General features: G+C 44.6%; 1 protein-coding gene across 6 annotated transcripts in view; it reads left to right on the forward strand.

Moving 5' to 3' along the window:
• lrrc56 (leucine rich repeat containing 56) overlaps positions 1-17,759 on the forward strand; it is a 244,298-nt gene that overhangs the window by 74,520 nt on the left and 152,019 nt on the right. For all 6 annotated transcript variants that reach the window (XM_038807997.1, XM_038807995.1, XM_038808000.1 and 3 more), the window contains 2 exons: positions 7,166-7,253; positions 11,706-11,766. In XM_038807997.1, the coding sequence (XP_038663925.1) occupies positions 7,166-7,253; positions 11,706-11,766 (149 nt within the window). The remainder of the gene's footprint in view (positions 1-7,165; positions 7,254-11,705; positions 11,767-17,759) is intronic.

Here is a 17,759-nt window from a genome sequence, read left to right on the forward strand (position 1 = left end):
TAAATAGATCCCCAGCAAGCCTTTGATTATGACGCTCTTCCTCACTACCCTCATCACTATCATCCAACTGTACGTTTATGTTTACGTCCGCCAATTTTAACTGACTGTCATGTTTCATGGCCATTTTCTGAAGTTCAAACTCTTTCTCTTTTTCCCTTTCCTCTCTCTTTTTCTTTTTCCCTGATCTGTATTTCCCTGTCTCTTTCTTATTGTTCTGCTAGGGCCATTCTTTCTTTTTCTCTCATTTTATATTCAAGCTGTTTTAATTCTTTTTCATGTTCAAGTTGCCTGATTTGTAACTGAAGTTTTGCCATTTCTAATGCGTCAGACTGTATCTCAGACAATTTTAAATGCTCAGCTACTGCTGTAAATACCTCCTCTTTTCTCATTTTGTCAGGTAATGTTAACTGCAATGTTTTTGCCAAATCTAAAAGTTTGTTTTTAGTCTCTGTCTGTAAGGTACCGCGTGTGACCATCTCCACCCCCAAAAACCTCTGAGCCTCTGAAAGAGCCATTGTCCACAACACACCCCCTACGTAAACTAGAATACCACACCTGTAAAGCACCTACAATATGCTCACCCCTCACTGTCTTTAAGTTTACAAAGCCAGTCCAATAGATAGACTTTTATCTCGGACGAGCCCCCAATTTGTCATGGGCCAGGGTTTAGAGAATCCCAAAATGTATCTTGGAGTTCACCTGACCCACGACTTTTAATAGATTGTGGTAAGGGGAGCACACGGTCCACTCTACAGGTGTGGTGCAACAGAGCTTTACAGTACTTCTAAATTAAAACAATGTTTATTTATTAAACCAGTTAATACTTTATAAACCCACAGTAAACATCTTAACAACTATCACGGATCACAGAATTTACAGTGCAGAAGGAGGCCATTCGGCCCATCGAGTCTGCACTGGCTCTTGGAAAGAGCACCCTACCCAAGGTCCACACCTCCACCCTATCCCCATATCCCAGTAACCCCACCCAACACTAAGGGCAATTTTGGGCACCAAGGGCAATTTATCGTGGCTAATCCACCTAACCTGCACATCTTTGGACTGTGGGGGGAAACCGGAGCACCCGGAGGAAACCCACGCACACACGGTGAGAATGTGTAGACTCTGCACAGACAGTGACCCAAGCTGGGAATCGAACCTGGGATCCTGGAGCTGTGAAGCGATTGTGCTATCCACAATGCTACCGTGCTGCTCATGAAACATCATCAAAGGGCTCATCCGGGATTTGAATCCGCGATTTGAACCCGGGACCTCTCGCAAATTTCGAGACCGAAACACCCGAAGCGAGAATCATACCCCTCGACCAACGAGCACCAATAAATCCCCAAAGAATACAGTACCCGATAGATAACCCTTAATAAATTCCCAAACAACATCCGGAAGACAAAAGACCCTTTTTAACACAGATCAGGTTTAGATTCACTTTTGAGAGAAGTCAGCACTTTGAAATCACCCAATTGATTTGGAGACCGTCTTTAGTTTGCAGAGAGAGATCCTTATGCAGCTCCTTGCTTTGCCTCCAGCTATCCAGCTCCCAAAACAAAACTAACCACACCCTGTAGCAAACAGCCTAAAACAAAAGTAAAGCAGACAGACAGCCCAGCTCCACCAATTCTCTGACATCACTGCAGCTCTCTAATAAACACCCATTTCTTAAAGGTACATCCAGTACAGCTATTCGATAAACCCCCATTTCTTAAAAGGTACTCTCACATGACAATAGTCACTTTGAAATCACCACAAATACGTCCTTTTTCAATTCTGGCATGATTGGTGTATCCCATTCACTCACGTTAACAGGTTCTAGGAGTCCCATCTTGACTAGTCACTCTGATTCGCCCTTTATTTTAGGTCTGATTGCATAAGACACCGACCTCGCCTTTAAGTATTTCGCCTGACCTTCTTCTTTGATTTTACTGAGATATACTTAATTCTTTTAAGATCACCGTTGAAAACAATAGTGTGTTTTTTCAGGGTTTTGGTAAGGCCTGATTTGAAATATGTCATGACGTTTACTTTGCCCCAATTTAACCTGATCTTCTCCAACCAAGTTCTTCCCATTAGTGCCTGATAATTTCCTTTTGACTACATGCAAGGACAAATCTGCTATCTGTCCGTTACAGCAATATGGCCCCTCAATGGAACCACTTATTTTTTGACACTACCTTTGAAGCTTTCAACGAGATCTGTCAGAGCTTTTCTTATAAACAGTCTCTCGTGCCAGCAAGACTGCTGCCCCAGTGTCCATCTCCATCTTTACTGGCTATCCAGCCAGCAGTGGAGTGACCCAGTACCAATTAGTAGCATCAGCAATAGCTAATGCTTTAATGACAACGTGTTTTCGGACTGGTCTCCCCTCACGTCCTTTTTGTACTGCATGGACACTTTTTTCTTTATTCTGTTTGCCATTTGTTTTATTCGGCTTTTGCTTTTTACAACTTTTACCTGAAGCTTGTTTCTTCTTCCAACCTGTGCGTTTAATGTGGCCCTTTTTCCCACAATCTTTGCACAAGATATCTTTGCACCGACAATCTTCTGCTGAGTGTCCAATTTTAGCACAGCAAGTGCCAGCCTATGTTTGCATTCGTGCTTCGGCCGACATCTTGTGAATTCTTGTGTTTGAACTCAACTGTTGAGCTTCTTGGTAATTCCATCAATACAACAAATTCCAAGGCTTTCTTTAAACAGAAAGTCAGTTTCTGATGGTTAACACTGCTTTTGAAGTGCTTCGCTCCTCAACCCATCTTGGATGGAATTGTTTAATACATCCCCAAATTCAGTGTTCAACCAATCTTTTCAGTGTAGCGACAAACTGTGCAATCGATTTCCCCCTTCCTCTTGGTTTTGCTTATGAAATCTAAACCTTTCTGCGATGATGAAAGGTTTTAGTGAATAGTGCATGAACTCAATAATTTCTTTGTAAATTTTTGGGCCTGGCTTTCCCAGCTGTACCAGACTCTTAAGGAGGTTAAATGTCGTAGCTTGAACAAAATATTCTATTTGTTCTGGATATGAGTTCCATTGATCTGTATTCTCATCAAACAGTTCCACAGCACCAAAAACACCCGCCATTTTTCTCTGTGCACATATGAACATAAGAACTAGGAGCAGGAGTAGGCCATCTGGCCCCTCGAGCCTGCTCCGCCATTCAATGAGATCATGGCTGATCTTTTGTGGACTCAGCTCCATTTTCCGGCCCGAACACCATAACCCTTAATGCCTTTATTCTTAAAAAAACTATCTACCTCTATCTTAAAAACATTTAATGAAGGAGCCTCAACTGCTTCACTGGGCAAGGAATTCCATAGATTCACAGCCCTTTTGGTGAAGAAGTTCCTCCTAAGCTCAGTCCAAAATCTACTACCCCTTATTTTGAGGCTATGCCCCCTAGTTCTGCTTTCACCCGCCAGTGGAAACAACCTGCCTGCATCTATCCTATCTATTCCCTCCATAATTTTATATGTTTCTACTCAACCTCTACTCAACCTCTCCTCGTAATCCAACCCCTTCAGTTCTGGGATTAACCTAGTGAATCTCCTCTACACAACCTCCAGCGCCAGTGCTTCCTTTCTCAGGTAAGGAGACTAAAGCTGAACACAATACTCCAGGTGTGGCCTCACTAACACCTTATACAATTGCAGCATAACCTCCCTAGTCTTAAACTCCGGGGCTGGTTTAGCTCACAAGGCTAAATCGCTGGCTTTTAAAGCAGACCAAGCAGGTCAGCAGCACGGTTCGATTCCCGTACCAGCCTCCCCGGACAGGCGCCGGAATGTGACGACTAGGGGCTTTTCACAGTAACTTCATTGAAGCCTACTCGTGACAATAAGCGATTTTCATTTTTCATTTTCATTTCATCCCTCTGGCAATGAAGGACACAATTCCATTTGCCTTCTTAATCACCTGTTGCACCTGTAAACCAACTTTTTACAACTCGTGCACTAGAACACCCAGGTTTCTCTGCACAGCAGCATGTTTTATTATTTTATCATTTAAACAATAATCCCTTTTGCTGTTATTCCTACCAAAATGGATAACCTCACATTTGTCAACATTGTATTCCATCTGCCAGACCCTAGCCCATTCACTTAACCTATCCAAATCCCTCTTCAGACTTCCGGTATCCTCTGCACTTTTTGCTTCACCACTCATCTTAGTGTCGTCTGCAAACTTGGTCCCCAACTCCAAATCAACTTGGTCCCCAACTCCAAATCATCTATGTAAATTGTGAACAATTGTGGTCCCAACACTGATCCCTGAGGGACACCACTAGCTACTGATTGCCAACCAGAGAAACACCCATTAATCCCCACTCTTTGCTTTCTATTAATTAACCAATCCTCGGGCAGCACGGTGGCCTAGTGGTTAGCACAACCGCCTCACGGCGCTGAGGTCCCAGGTTCGATCCCGGCTCTGGGTCACTGTCCGTGTGGAGTTTGCACATTCTCCACGTGTTTGCGTGGGTCTCGCCCCCACAACCCAAAAATGTGCAGAGTAGGTGGATTGGCCACGCTAAATTGCCCCTTAATTGGAAAAAATAATTGGTAATCTAAATTTAAAAAAATAAAAAATAAAAATTAACCAATCCTCTATCCATGCTACTACTTGACCCTTAATGCCATGCATCTTTATCTTATGCAGCAACCTTTTGTGTGGCTCCTTGTCAAAGGCTTTCTGGAAATCTAGATATACCACATCCACTGGCTCCCCATTATCTACCGTACTGGTAATGCCCTCAAAAAATTCTACTAAATTAGTTGGGCACGACCTGCCTAACCCATGCTGCGTCTGCCCAATGGGACAATTTCCATCCAGATGCCTCGCTATTTCTTCCTTGATGATAGATTCCAGCATCTTCCCTACTACCGAAGTTAAGCTCTCTGGCCTATAATTACCCACTTTCTGCCCACCTCTTTTTTAAACAGTGGTGTCACGTTTGCCAATTTCCAATCCGCCGGGACCACCCCAGAGTCTAGTGAATTTTGGTAAATTATCACTAGTGTATTTTCAATTTCCCTAGCCATCTCTCTTAGCACTCTGGGGTGCATTCCATCAGGGCCAGGAGACTTGTCTACCTTTAGCCCCATTAGCAATCATCTCAAGGTCCTCACCTGTCATAGCCTCATTTCTATCAGTCACTGTCATGCTATTTGTGTCTTCCACTGTGAAGACCAACCCAAAAAACCGGTTCAGTTCCTTAGCCATTTCCTCATCTCCCATTATTAAATCTCCCTTCTCATCCTCTAAAGGATCAATATTTACCTTAGCCACTCTTTTTTGTTTTATGTATTTGTAGGAACTTTTACTATCTGTTTTTATATTCTGAGCAAGTTTACTCTCATAATCTATCTTACTCTTTATAGCTTTTTAGTAGCTTTCTGTTGCCCCCTAAAAATTTCTCAGTCCTCTGGTCTCCCACTAACCTTTGCCACTTTGTATGCTTTTTCCTTCAATTTGATACTCTCCCTCATTTCCTTAGATATCCACCGTCGATTTTCCCTCTTTCTACTGTTCTTCCTTTCTGTTTGTATAAACCTTCGCTGAGCACTGTGAAAAATCGCTTGGAAGGTTCTCCACTGTTCCTCAACTCTTCCACCATAAAGTATTTGCTCCCAGTCTACCTTAGCTAGCTCTTCCCTCATCCCATTGTAATCTCCTTTGTTTAAGCACAAAACACTAGTGTTTGATTTTACCTTCTCACCCTCCATCTGTATTTTAAATTCCACCATACTGTGATCGCTCCTTCCGAGAGGATCCCTAACTATGAGATCATTAATCAGTCCTGTCTCATTACACAGGACCAGATCTAGGACCACATCCAGGTCCTTCAATAATGTGTCATGAATTCTTAGCACTACCTTGCTTCCTTTCTCCCAAAACAAGGTTCAGCCTGTTTTTCTTTGTGTTTTACAACATCCCCAGCTCTAAATTTATTGTTTTCGGGTAATTTCTACTCATGGCTACTGAGTTTTGTGTAGAGCATGTCGCGAGTTTTGCTCTAAAGTTATTTTCTTCACATTTTCTGTGTTTTGTTTTTGTTCTCCAGATGGCTGCTACTCCCTCGCCACCAGTTTTTCCGTGGTGACGATTTTTATTATTATTATTTATTCTTTGGTGTTTCCTTCGAGTGATTGCAAGCTTTGTCCGGCTTCCTCGTCACCAGTTTTTTGTGTGGCTTTCGCAGATTGACTTTAGGAGGTCATGGGGATTCAATAAAAACTAAGAGCTTTATTCAGGAGATGTTAATAATACAGGCTGAAATGTTGCACTGCCCAGTTATTGGCACAAAAGGTTGATTGTCACACAAGCATTCTCTTAAGTGCAAGGCTGCTGGTCAAGAATCACTGAAAATACTATAAATACACAACAGGAATTATATGGTGAACGATTGGTTTAACCATTCACTGCCAGATATGGTTGGTCCATGTAAAGCACTGGGGTCCTGCTCTCGTAAGCTAATTCCGGCTTCTCTTCTCTTTACTGTAAGCCATCTTCTTAAACCCTTGTCTCCTCAGCCCTTGCCTCCGATGACAAATGCAAGCTTCTCATGGGTTTCTTTGTCACAACGATTGAGACCACTTCACCACCTGCCTCTGTCACTTCCCTTCCTTTTGTTGGCCCACCCAACCAAACTTCTTCTAAGGTTGCCCTTACCCTAGTCTTGAACTGATTTCCTTCTCTAGTTTCTCTCCTATCTCCCCACATGCCTTCTCTGGGCTTTTCTTATTCATGAGATCCACCTCCTGCTCCTTAACCCTGTTTCCAATAAACTACTGACCGCCTTTTCATCCCAGCTCACATGTTGGCTGACATTGTTCATGGTTCTCTCTCCTTCAGTTCTATCCTTCTCTACTTCAAAGCTGCCATCTTCAGCCCTGTCCTCAAAAAACAACCATTAACCCTTGGGCCCTGAACTGTGGCATTTCCTTCCTAAACTTGTATGTGTCTCTACCTCACTTTCTTCTTTTAAGACACTCCTTAAACGTGCCTCTTTGACCAAACTTTTGATCATCTTCCCTAATCTTTCCTTATGTGACCCAATGTCATATTTTGTTTTATAATACCTTTATGGAAGTGCCTTGGGATATTTTATTCTGTCAATACAAGTTGCTGTTGACTATACATGCGTCTTTGTTTATCCTTCCAGCGAGCCCTGACTGAGACAGAGGACCTACGAAAGGTGAAAGTTCTGGAGATGTGCGTAGATACACAGGATAACAGTCTTGGAAACTTTGGTAGGAAATCTGTTTATTGTGGATTTGTTTAATCATAGCTCTTTATTTGAAGGATTTTCTGGTTTGATGTTTTATATTTGTTGTGTCGTGGCATGTGTGAGTTGCTGTTGCTTCGAGATGAATTTTAGGTATGTGAAGAATGTAGCTATAAAATACTTTACAGGTATGCAAAACTGTTTAAATACTTATCCTCTTTCTCATGAAATTAATGCCATTATTTAATCCTATTTAATCCTAATGAGGACTGCAGTAACAGAGTGAACTGAATAAAACCCAGCCAAGCAATTCCAGTAACGTTAGACTGAGGAACACAAAACCTATGTCCAAATCAAAAAAAACCCTTCTCTGCATTTTTGTTACCTATTTAATGATTTAACTATTTCAAAATTTGTCTGACCAGCTTCCCATCTGCCACTCTTTGTAAATTTCTGCTCATTCAGAGTTTGCTGTCCATGTCCCATTGCAACAAATCGTGTTTGCTCATTACTCCTCTGCTCGCTTACCTATGTTAACTTCAAGTCTAGCAACACCTTGAATTTAAAATACTCACCTTAATGCTCAAACCCCCCCGGTTTGCTGCTTCTGCTGACCTCCTCACTTAACGTTCCGCGAGTAAGTCAAGGAACGGTTGCCACCGCCTGGAGAACCCCAGCAAGGACCCTCTCGAGGCGAACTTTATCCTCTCCAAACTTAGAAACCCAGCTACGTCACTAACCCAAGTCTCCACACTTGGGGGCTTTGCATTCCTCCACATTAACAAGATCCGTCGCCGGGCTACCTAGGAGGCAAAGGCCAGGACTCCGGCATCTTTCGGCTCCTGCGCTCCCAGATCTTCTGACACCCCAAAAATCACTATCCCCCGACTCGGTGTTGTCGTGTGTCCTGAAGGCCGCCTTGGAGAGCGCTTACTCGAAGATCAGAGGCTGAATGCCCTTGGCTGCTGAAGTGTTCCCCGACTGGTAGGGAACATTCCTGCCTGCTGATTGTCGTGAGATGTCCGTTCATCCGTTGTCGCAGCGTCTGCATAATCTCGCCAATGTACCACACTTTGGGATATCCTTTCCTGCAACGTATGAGGTAGATAACGTTGGCCGAGTCGCACGAGTATGTACCATGTGCCTGGTGGGTGGTGTTCCCACATGTAATGGTGGCATCCATGTCGATGATCTGGCACATCTTGCAGAGATTGCCATGGCAGGGTTGTGTGGTGTCATGGTCGCTGTTCTGAAGGCTGGGTAGTTTGCTGCAAACAAGGGTCTGTTTGAGGTTGCACGGTTGTTTGAAGGCAAGTAGTGTGGGTGTGGGGATGACCTTGACAAGATATTCATCTTCATCGATGACGTGTTGAAGGCTGCGAAGAAGATGTCGTAGTTTCTCCGCTCAGGGGAAGTACTGGACGACGAAGGGTACTCTGTCGGTTGTGTCCTGTGTTTGTCTCCTGAGCAGGTTGGTGAGTTTTTTTGCTGTGGTGCGTTGGAACTGTCGATCGATGAGTCGAGCGCCCTATCTCGTTTGTACGAGGGCATCTTTCAGCAGCTGTATAAGTTTGTTACGCTCCTCCTTGTCTGTGCAGATCCTGTGTATACATAAGAACATAAGAACTAGGAGCAGGAGTAGGCCATCTGGTCCATCGAGCCTGCTTCGCCATTCAATGAGATCATGGCTGATCTTTTTTGGACTCGGCTCCACTTTCCGGCCTGAACACCATAACCCTTAATCCCTTTATTCTTGAAAAAACTATCTATCTTTATCTTAAAAACATTTGATGAAGGAGCCTCAACTGCTTCACTGGAGAAGGAATTCCATAGATTCACAACCCATTGGGTGAAGAAGTTCCTCCTAAACTCAGTCCTAAATCTAATTCCCCTTATTTTGAGGCCATGCCCCCTAGTTCTGCTTTCACCCGCCAGTGGAAACAACCTGCCCGCATCTATCCTATCTTTTCCCTTCATAATTTTATACGTTTCTATAAAATCCCCCCTCCCCCCCGCATCCTTCTAAATTCCAATGAGTACAGTCCCAGTCTACTCCACTTCTCCTTGTAATCCAACCCCTTCAGCTCTGGGATTAACCTGGTGAATCTTCTCTGCACATCCTCCAGTACGTCCTTTCTAGGGTAAGGAGACCAAAACTGAACACAATACTCCAGGTGTGGCCTCAATAACACCTTATACAATTGTAGCATAACCTCCCTAGTCTTAAACGCCATCCCTCTAGCAATGAAGGACAAAATCCATTTGCCTTCTTAATCACCTGTAAACCAACTTTTTGTGAGTCATATACGGAGGGCTTGTCCATAGGGGATGGCTTCTTTAATGTGTTTAGGGTGGAAGCTGGAGAAGTGGAGGATTGTGAGGTTATCCGTGGGCATGCGGGAAAGCAAAGTGCTGAGGTGACCATCCTTTATGGAGATGAGTGTGTCCAAGAATGCAATCGATTCTGGAGAGTAGTCCATGGTGGGTATGATGGTGGGATGGAACTTATTGATGTCATCGTGTAGTCGTTTCAGTCATTCTTCACTGTGGGTCCAAAGGAAAAAAATATAATTGATGTATCTGGTGTATAACGTCGGTTGAAGGTCCTGTGCGGTGAGAAGATCTTGTTCAAACTTGTGCATGAAGATGTTGGCAAATTGAGGTGCGAATTTGGTCCCCATGGCTGTTCCGTGTGTCTGGATGAAGAACTTGTTGTCGAAGGTGAAAACGTTGTGATCCAGAATTAAGTGGATGAGTTGCAGAATTGCATCTGGAGATTGGTAGTTGCCGGTGTTGAGCACTGAGACTGATGCAGCAATACCGTCGTCATGGAGGATGCTGGTGTAGACGTCCATTGTAACGAGGAATGTTCCTGGTTCAACTGGTCCATGAGTGCTGAGTTTCTGTAAGAAGTCCATCGTATCGCGATAGAAACTGGGCGTTTCTTGTACAATGGGTTTCAAGATGTCCTCGATGTAGCCAGAGAGGTTCTCACACAGGGTCCCATTGCGTGATACGATAGGACGGCCAGGTGTGTTGGTCTTGCGTATTTTCGGGAGGCAGTGGGATGAGAGCACGTAGGGTGCTCTGAAGGTCTGGATCCAAAGTCTTGCATCATTGACTTTGTCTATATACATGTTTCTGGAGCCCACCTATTCATTCACCTGAGGAAGGAGCTGTGCTCCGAAAGCTAGTGATTCAAAACAGACCTGTTGGGCTTTAACCTGGTGTTGTAAGACTTCTTTCTGTGCTCACCCCAGTCCAACGCCAGTAACTCCACAACATGATCCTTCATAGCTGTAGACAGTCAATCAGCCCTAACATCTTGTGGATGTGAGAACCAGAGAGCTAATTCCACTCTCCCAGCGGAGAACTGTAATCTCAGGGTCAGATAATCAGCGCTGTGATGTTGTAGTCCCTTCGAGCAAAGCTTTCCTGTTCCCAAGTTTCTAATACAGTGCTCAATAAATTTGAGACTCAAAACAATTGCAGCTAGTTTGAGTCACAGTAGGTTGTCTCTGTTTTATGTCAAAACAGATTCTTTATTTCTATTTGGCTTGGTCAAAAGAGTTACATGCTCCCTTTTTTTAGCACACCACCAAGCTCAAAGTTTCAAATTTTCTGCCACTGGAAGGCAAGAGGCTGGCCTTTTTGCAGCGAGAGAAAGAAAATTGGAAGTCTACTCATCTTGAACACTTAATCAGCAAAAGAAAAGCCAGAGCGCAAGTCCTTCAGCCTGAGGAGAGAAAAAGGCTAATCAATGGGTGGTAATGAAATAAAGACAAGAAGCACAGCTCTTCGATTAACATGAATGCTGTATTAACTTAGCCTTTCCTTCTTTATCGCTTACTCCCTTTTTTCTCATGGCCAGATTAAAAACATGCCTCGAATTGTATTGTGTTCAGGAAATAGTGGATGAAATTGTGAAAGTAATGGAAGTGAGGTTTAAGTAAGCCTGCTTGCTGTATGTATTGTTATTTCATACAGTCGCCATTTTGGTGCAAAATAGTTACACAATTGAACAAACTGGGCATGTTAAACAAGTAAAATGAAACAGTGGAGTTTTAAGTAAAATTCCTTATGTTGGCTTTGTTTGAAGTAAATACTTTTTATCCTTTCGTTCGAACTATATATTTCACTCAGTAATACAGTGACAACAGCATGTGAAAACTTGCCATCAATTGCATAGTTTAGAGTACCGAGTTATGAGATCAGCATTCATGAGGAATTTTATCCCAAAGCCTTTCTGAATGCATTGTTTGTTATTATATGTGGGCCCTATGTATGTAACTGTGACTGATTTAATGAACTTCAGGAGACGACCTCAGAAGTAGCTCAGTTTATTCATTGGTGAGCGAGTCTTGTTGGTATTCAAAGAATGCCATAGATCTTTTCCATTTTAAACTTGTCACTTTTCATTAATTTAGTTGCATTTGTCTCATTATAAATGAATACAATAAATTCTGTCTACTTACAGGTGCTCATTTACCCAGTTTGGTTCAACTGAAGCTGAATAGCAGTTTTATTGCATCGGTAAGGTAGGTCACCAACTTTGTCATGAAATAATCAAAACCCAAGCTGCTCCTTTTCTGCTGAATGAACCAAGATTAGTAGCAGACTTTATTCATGCTAATGCCTGCATTAACATTTTTATTCTGTCTGACCATTTGTGTTCCAGTTTGTTTGACTTGCAGTAGTAAAGCATCCTCGTTTACCATACCACTTCTCATCTTTATTTTCATATTTTACACATTATTATCATATTCTATGCAGATTTATAAAATTACAAGTTGGGATCAGGCGCGAAAGGCTTTTGGGTCCATTTTTTAAAATCACACTCTTCCACAATCTGAGCCTTACAAGCTTCCCATTATGCTGTCCAGCTGTTTCCTAAATGAATCCAGTGTCCCTGCCCGAGCCCTGGCAACCAGTTCCAGCTGTTTAATAGCCTTTGTGCAAAAAAAATACTTAATGGCATCTGTCCATCTCTTGCACTTGATACCACTGACATTCCTATAAAAGAACTCCTCAAGGCTTTGATTATTTCTTTTTCTTTTTAAAACTAAATTTAGAGCCCCAATTTTGTTTCCAATTAAGGAGCAATTTAGCAAGTCTAATTCACCTACCCTGCACATCTTTTTGAGTTGTGGGGGTGAAACCCACGCAAACACAGGAAGAATGCGCAAACTCCACTCAGACAGTGACCTGGGGCCGGGATCAAATCCAAATCCTCAGCGGCGTGAGGCAGCAGTGATAACCACTGTGCCACCATGCTGCCCCTGAGGCTTTGATTGTTAAAAGGCTTTTGAAAGTCTAGATGAACTACATCCTATATATTTCTTTCGCCACACGTCAATTTGAAATCTGGCTGCCTCAATATGCCTGAGGTTATCTCAAGAAAATCAATTCTTTCTGAAGCTATTGGGTTATTATCATTCAAACATTCTTTCCATTTTGTTTCTGAATTATGGATTTCAATTTTTTTCTGACGTTGGCTTGATGGATTTGTAGTCCATATTATTATTTGTAGTTACTAGCTTTGGTTCTGTTGTTGCCAGGTTTGTGTCTGTTGCCCTTCTTGAATTTGAGGACCACGTAATAATAATAATCTTTATTAGTGTCACAAGAGGCTTACATTAACACTGCAATTAAGTTCCTGTGAAGATTTTCCTATTAGGAAATCTGCCTGCTGGAACTTTTCTTTGACTCCAGAAAAATGGCCATCAGAAGTTCACAAATCGCCTTCTTTATCTTAAATATCCTGGAGTTTGGTTCATTGTGTAAAGTTTAGGGTTTTGAGGTATAAAACCCTACTGCTCAAAACAAAATCTAAGGTCTGAATTTTTTATATTTAACACTAGGGTCCTCGGTTGTACTTCACCTACAAAGTACAAATAACTAGTATTTATGAATCAAGTGAAATTTATTAAGCAAGATTTTCCATATACTTAACAAGAAGTAGTAAAGACAACATAGAAATTTCTCATCTCTTAAGATCCCAGGAAAACCTGGCGTTGTCAGTGCAGGGGATGACCCTCTTCTTTGCCTTTTGTCTTTGACGTGATGTTGAACTGTGTCCAGAAGATTCATATTCCAGAAGCCGTGATAACACTATGCCAACAAAAATGATGGGGCGGGATTCTCAGATCCCGTTTCACGACGACATCAACATGCCACCAAGAGCAGCGATTCTGACCACTACAGGGGGCCAGCACGGCACTGGAGCGACTCTTGCAGCTCCAGCTACCAAAGCCGACGTCAAACGGGCGCCGCGGGTCTGCGCATGCGCAGTGCGACTGGCGCCGATGCGGCATGCGTGGTGTCTCCCTTCTCTGCGCCGGCCCCAACGCAACATGGCGTGAGGCTACAGGGGCCAGCGCGGAGCAAAAGAGGCCCGCAGCCCGAGATGCCGGCCCACCAATCGGTCGGCCCCAAACGCGGGCCAGGCCACAGCAGAGGCCCCCCTTGGACCCCCCCCCCCACAGCAGGCCACCCGCGGATGGATGCACGCCGAGGTCCCACTGTGTAAGACCACATGTGGATGCCGCCAGCGGGACTATGATTTTTTTTACGGCCACCCCGGGCGAAGAATCGCTGGCCAACCGGCGCCATTGGTGCCGATTCTCCACACTCCGGAGAATCGGCGGACTGGCATCGGCGTGGCGTCGCATGAGTCGCGCCCGGCCCGACGATTCTTAGGCCCGGCTTGGGCTGAGAAAATCCCGCCCATTATTTCTCACCTTTATCTCTCAGTCTCCCATTCCACCTTTTTTGTAGATGGTCCAAATTAACTCCTCCTATTGGGTTTAGGTTGCAATTCATCTCCTATCACCCCACCTTTGCAATAACCCCTGCTTTAAGGGTTGTAAACTGAGACACAATTCCATTAGTTACTTCTTCAGACCCTTGAAGAAAACACTCCATAACAAACAAATGGTATGTTTCCTCTTGATATCAAACTGTCATGCATAATGTCACATTATCCGGTCACCATAGCCTGACACTAAAGCTATTAATAATAATAATTTTATTATTATAGGCTGACATTAACACTGCAATGAAGTTAATGTGAAAAGCCCCTGTCACATTCCAGCGCCTGTTCGGGTACACAGAGGGAGAATTCAGAATGTCCAAATTACCAAATAGCACTTTTGGGGCTTGTGGGAGGAAACCGGAGCACCCGGAGGAAACCCACACAGACACAGGGAGAATGTGCAGGCTCCGCACAGACAGTGACCCAAGCCAGGAATCTAACCTGGAATCTTGGCGCTGTGAAGCAACAGTGCTAACTATTGTGCTACCGTTCTGCGACATCAATAGCTAAGACCACTTCGTATCATAATATCAGATCCATTAAAGTAATGCATAGTTTTCTTTTAAACATGTCATCCTAAGTTCACACTATTTTAGCTATCCCTTCAAACTGGTTGAAAAACACCTAATCGTATTTTGGCCATTAAGACAACTTCAGCTCAACTCACATGAGCTTCGTCATAAAACAATAAAACAGGTTTGTTTCTTCACAAACATCATCCTCAACTATCTTAACTGTTAATTGCATGAGAACAAGTCAAAACGGAACCACTTAATTTTCAACTGTGGTTACAGAATAAAATCCATAGATATTTCAGATTCTAAAAATTAGTAGAATTATCAAAATTGACTTTGATTTATGGGTTTTCCGGCTGCTTAACGGTAGCACGGTAGCATAGTGGTTAGCATCAATGCTTCACAGCTCCAGGGTCCCAGGTTCGGTTCCCGGCTGGGTCACTGTCTGTGCGGAGTCTGCACGTCCTCCCCGTGTGTGCGTGGGTTTCCTCCGGGTGCTCCGGTTTCCTCCCACAGTCCAAAGATGTGCAGGTTAGGTGGATTGGCCATGCTAAATTGCCCGTAGTGTCCTAAAAAGTAAGGTTAAGGGGGAGTTGTTGGGTTACGGGTATAGGGTGGATACGTGAGTTTGAGTGGGGTGATCATTGCTCGGCACAACATCGAGGGCCGAAGGGCCTGTTCTGTGCTGTACTGTTCTAAATCTAAATCTTAACCTGTTTAGAATGTTGGATAAGATGCACTTGACTTTTATGCCCACCTGAACAGGCAGATATGGCTAGCTTTCAACGTCTTGTCTGAAAGTTTGTACTGTAGTGTTATGTATATATAGAGACATGTAAAGGGTTAATGATTGCATCTTAGTGTAACACAACCACTAGAGGGCAACACTAGATTCCACTATAAATATGAGAACTCAAAGGATCATGGGTCTCTTCCAACCAGGAGTGACTAGACAGCAGAGTGTTAGAGAGATAGATCACAGCATAGTTAGCACGTTCAGTTTAAATTAGTTAATACTTTAATATAGAGCACTTGATTACTAGTTATAGTTCTTTAGAGTGTGTAAACACAATATTAATCAATTCGTTATTCATTAAATCTGTTTTGCTTTAAGTTGAAGATTGATGATTTCTTCAGAATCACACCATCAGACCATTCATCAGTATGGGAAATGGTGTTTGATGGTAGTGGTGGGACAATGGTGAAAGGTTTAGTTGGTGGTATGGAGGTGAAATGTGTCAGTGGGGTGGAGGGGGTCGGTGGAGGGGGTCGGTGGAGGGGGTCGGTGGGATGGTGAAGTGAACGGGGTTGGTAGCGTGGTGAGGTGAAGAGTGTCGTTGGAGTGGTGAGGTGGAGGGTATCGGTGGGGTGGTGAGGTGGAGGGGGCACGTGGAGTGGTGAGATGGAGGGTGCACGTGGGGTGGTGAGATGGGGGGGTATGTGGAGTGGTGAGATGGAGGGGGTACGTGGGGTGTTGAGATGGAGGGGGTCAGTGGGTGGTTAGATGGAGGGGGTCAGTGAGTGGTGAGATGGAAGGGGTCAGTGAGTGGTGAGATGGAGGGGGTCAGTGAGTGGTGAGATGGAGGGGGCGGTGAGGTGATACGATGGAGGAGGTCGGTGGGATGGTGAGGTGGAAGAGACGGTGGGGTGGTGAGGTGGAAGGGACGGTGGACTGGTGAGGTGAAAGGAGCGGTGAGGTGGAAGGGGCAGTGGGGTAGTGAGGTGGAAGGGGCAATGTGGTGGTGGAGGCCGGTGGGGTGGTGAGGTGAAGGGGGTCGGCTTGGGCGGAGGGGGTCGGCTTGGGCGGAGGGGGTCGGCGGGGCGGGGCGGAAGGGGGCGGTGGGGCGGAGGGGGTCGGCGGGGCGTGGGTCGGTGGGGCGGATGGGGTCGGCAGGGCGTGGGGCGGAGGGGGTCGGCAGGGCGTGGGGCGGAGGGGGTCGGCGGGGCGGAGGGGGACGGAAGGGGTCGGCGGGGCGGAGGAGATCGGCGGTGCGGAGACGGTCGGCGGGGCGGAGGGGGTCGGCGGGGCGGAGCAGGTCGGCGGTGGTCGGCGGGGCGGAAGGGGTCGGCGGGGCGGAGCAGGTCGGCGGTGGTCGGCGGGGCGGAAGGGGTCAGCGGGGCAGGCGGAGAAGGTCGGTGGGTGGAGTGCGTCAGTGGGGTGGTGGGGCGGAGGGGGTCGGTGGGGCGGTGAGCTGGAAGGGATTGAAGTTGGGAAGGTGAGTGGTGGATATCTTTATTTTCAGGACTTGTCGATCTGCTCTTGCTCACAGGTGAAAACACTTTTTATGACTCATCCTTCTGATCTTTCCCTGGGTAGTATCACTGTTAGTGCATGCCTGGAAAACTTTCTTCGGTGATGAGGGAGGCACCGACTGAACATTTTTCCTATTTCCTTTCCCTTTCCATCCATCCCACAACAGTCTGGCCAATACTGGTCAAATACACCCCTGGGACAGAAATATGAATCTCCAAGCTGCAATTCAGGACCCGTGCTGATCATTGTTTGCTGATCATTGTTTTTTTTTAAATCTCAGCAAAGGAAATTGCTGTATTCAGTATCGTGCAAAGAATGGGGGACAAGAAAGTAACATTTATTGGGTTGGTCAATTCATTCAAGGCAAATCTGATTATATCATTTTGTACATCGTTTAATCTGTAATAGTTCTGTGCAATGTCTCAAACACTTGCCTCACATATGGTCTAGACTGTTGTCTCTCTGAGGCCCAGTTATTTGAACAGTAGAATCTGGCTGTCTGAAAACCATCCACCTGCTGTGTTCATAATTTCTGCTACAAGAAAAATATTCTTGAAGTCTGAAATTCTGTGTCCATCTACATTGTTTTTTTATTTTACTGTTTACACGATTGAAAATGCAATGGGGCATAGCCTAGTTATGTCAGTTGCGTAATAATATAGAGCTCAACTATGGATAAGGCTGCGAATGAGTGATTTTCTTTTGCAGCCACTTGAACCATTGTCAAACTGCTTCTTAGTGCAGCTGTAAGGATGGGATAATCGAGTCTGTGAGGTTCTGCATGGCCCCCTGTGGATAAGGCTCCATGCTGTCAGCTAATGGTTCAGTTCAAGCAGAAAAGCTAGGTCACATTAATCAGATTTTTTTTCTGTTTTAGTTCTCCACCTATCACCCCTAAAGCTGGAAGTGGGCTAGTTTTTACACTGCACACTTGATTACTCCAGCTTG

The sequence above is a fragment of the Scyliorhinus canicula genome, chromosome 9 (genome assembly GCF_902713615.1).
Source record: "Scyliorhinus canicula chromosome 9, sScyCan1.1, whole genome shotgun sequence".
Classification (NCBI taxonomy): Eukaryota; Metazoa; Chordata; class Chondrichthyes; order Carcharhiniformes; family Scyliorhinidae; genus Scyliorhinus; species Scyliorhinus canicula.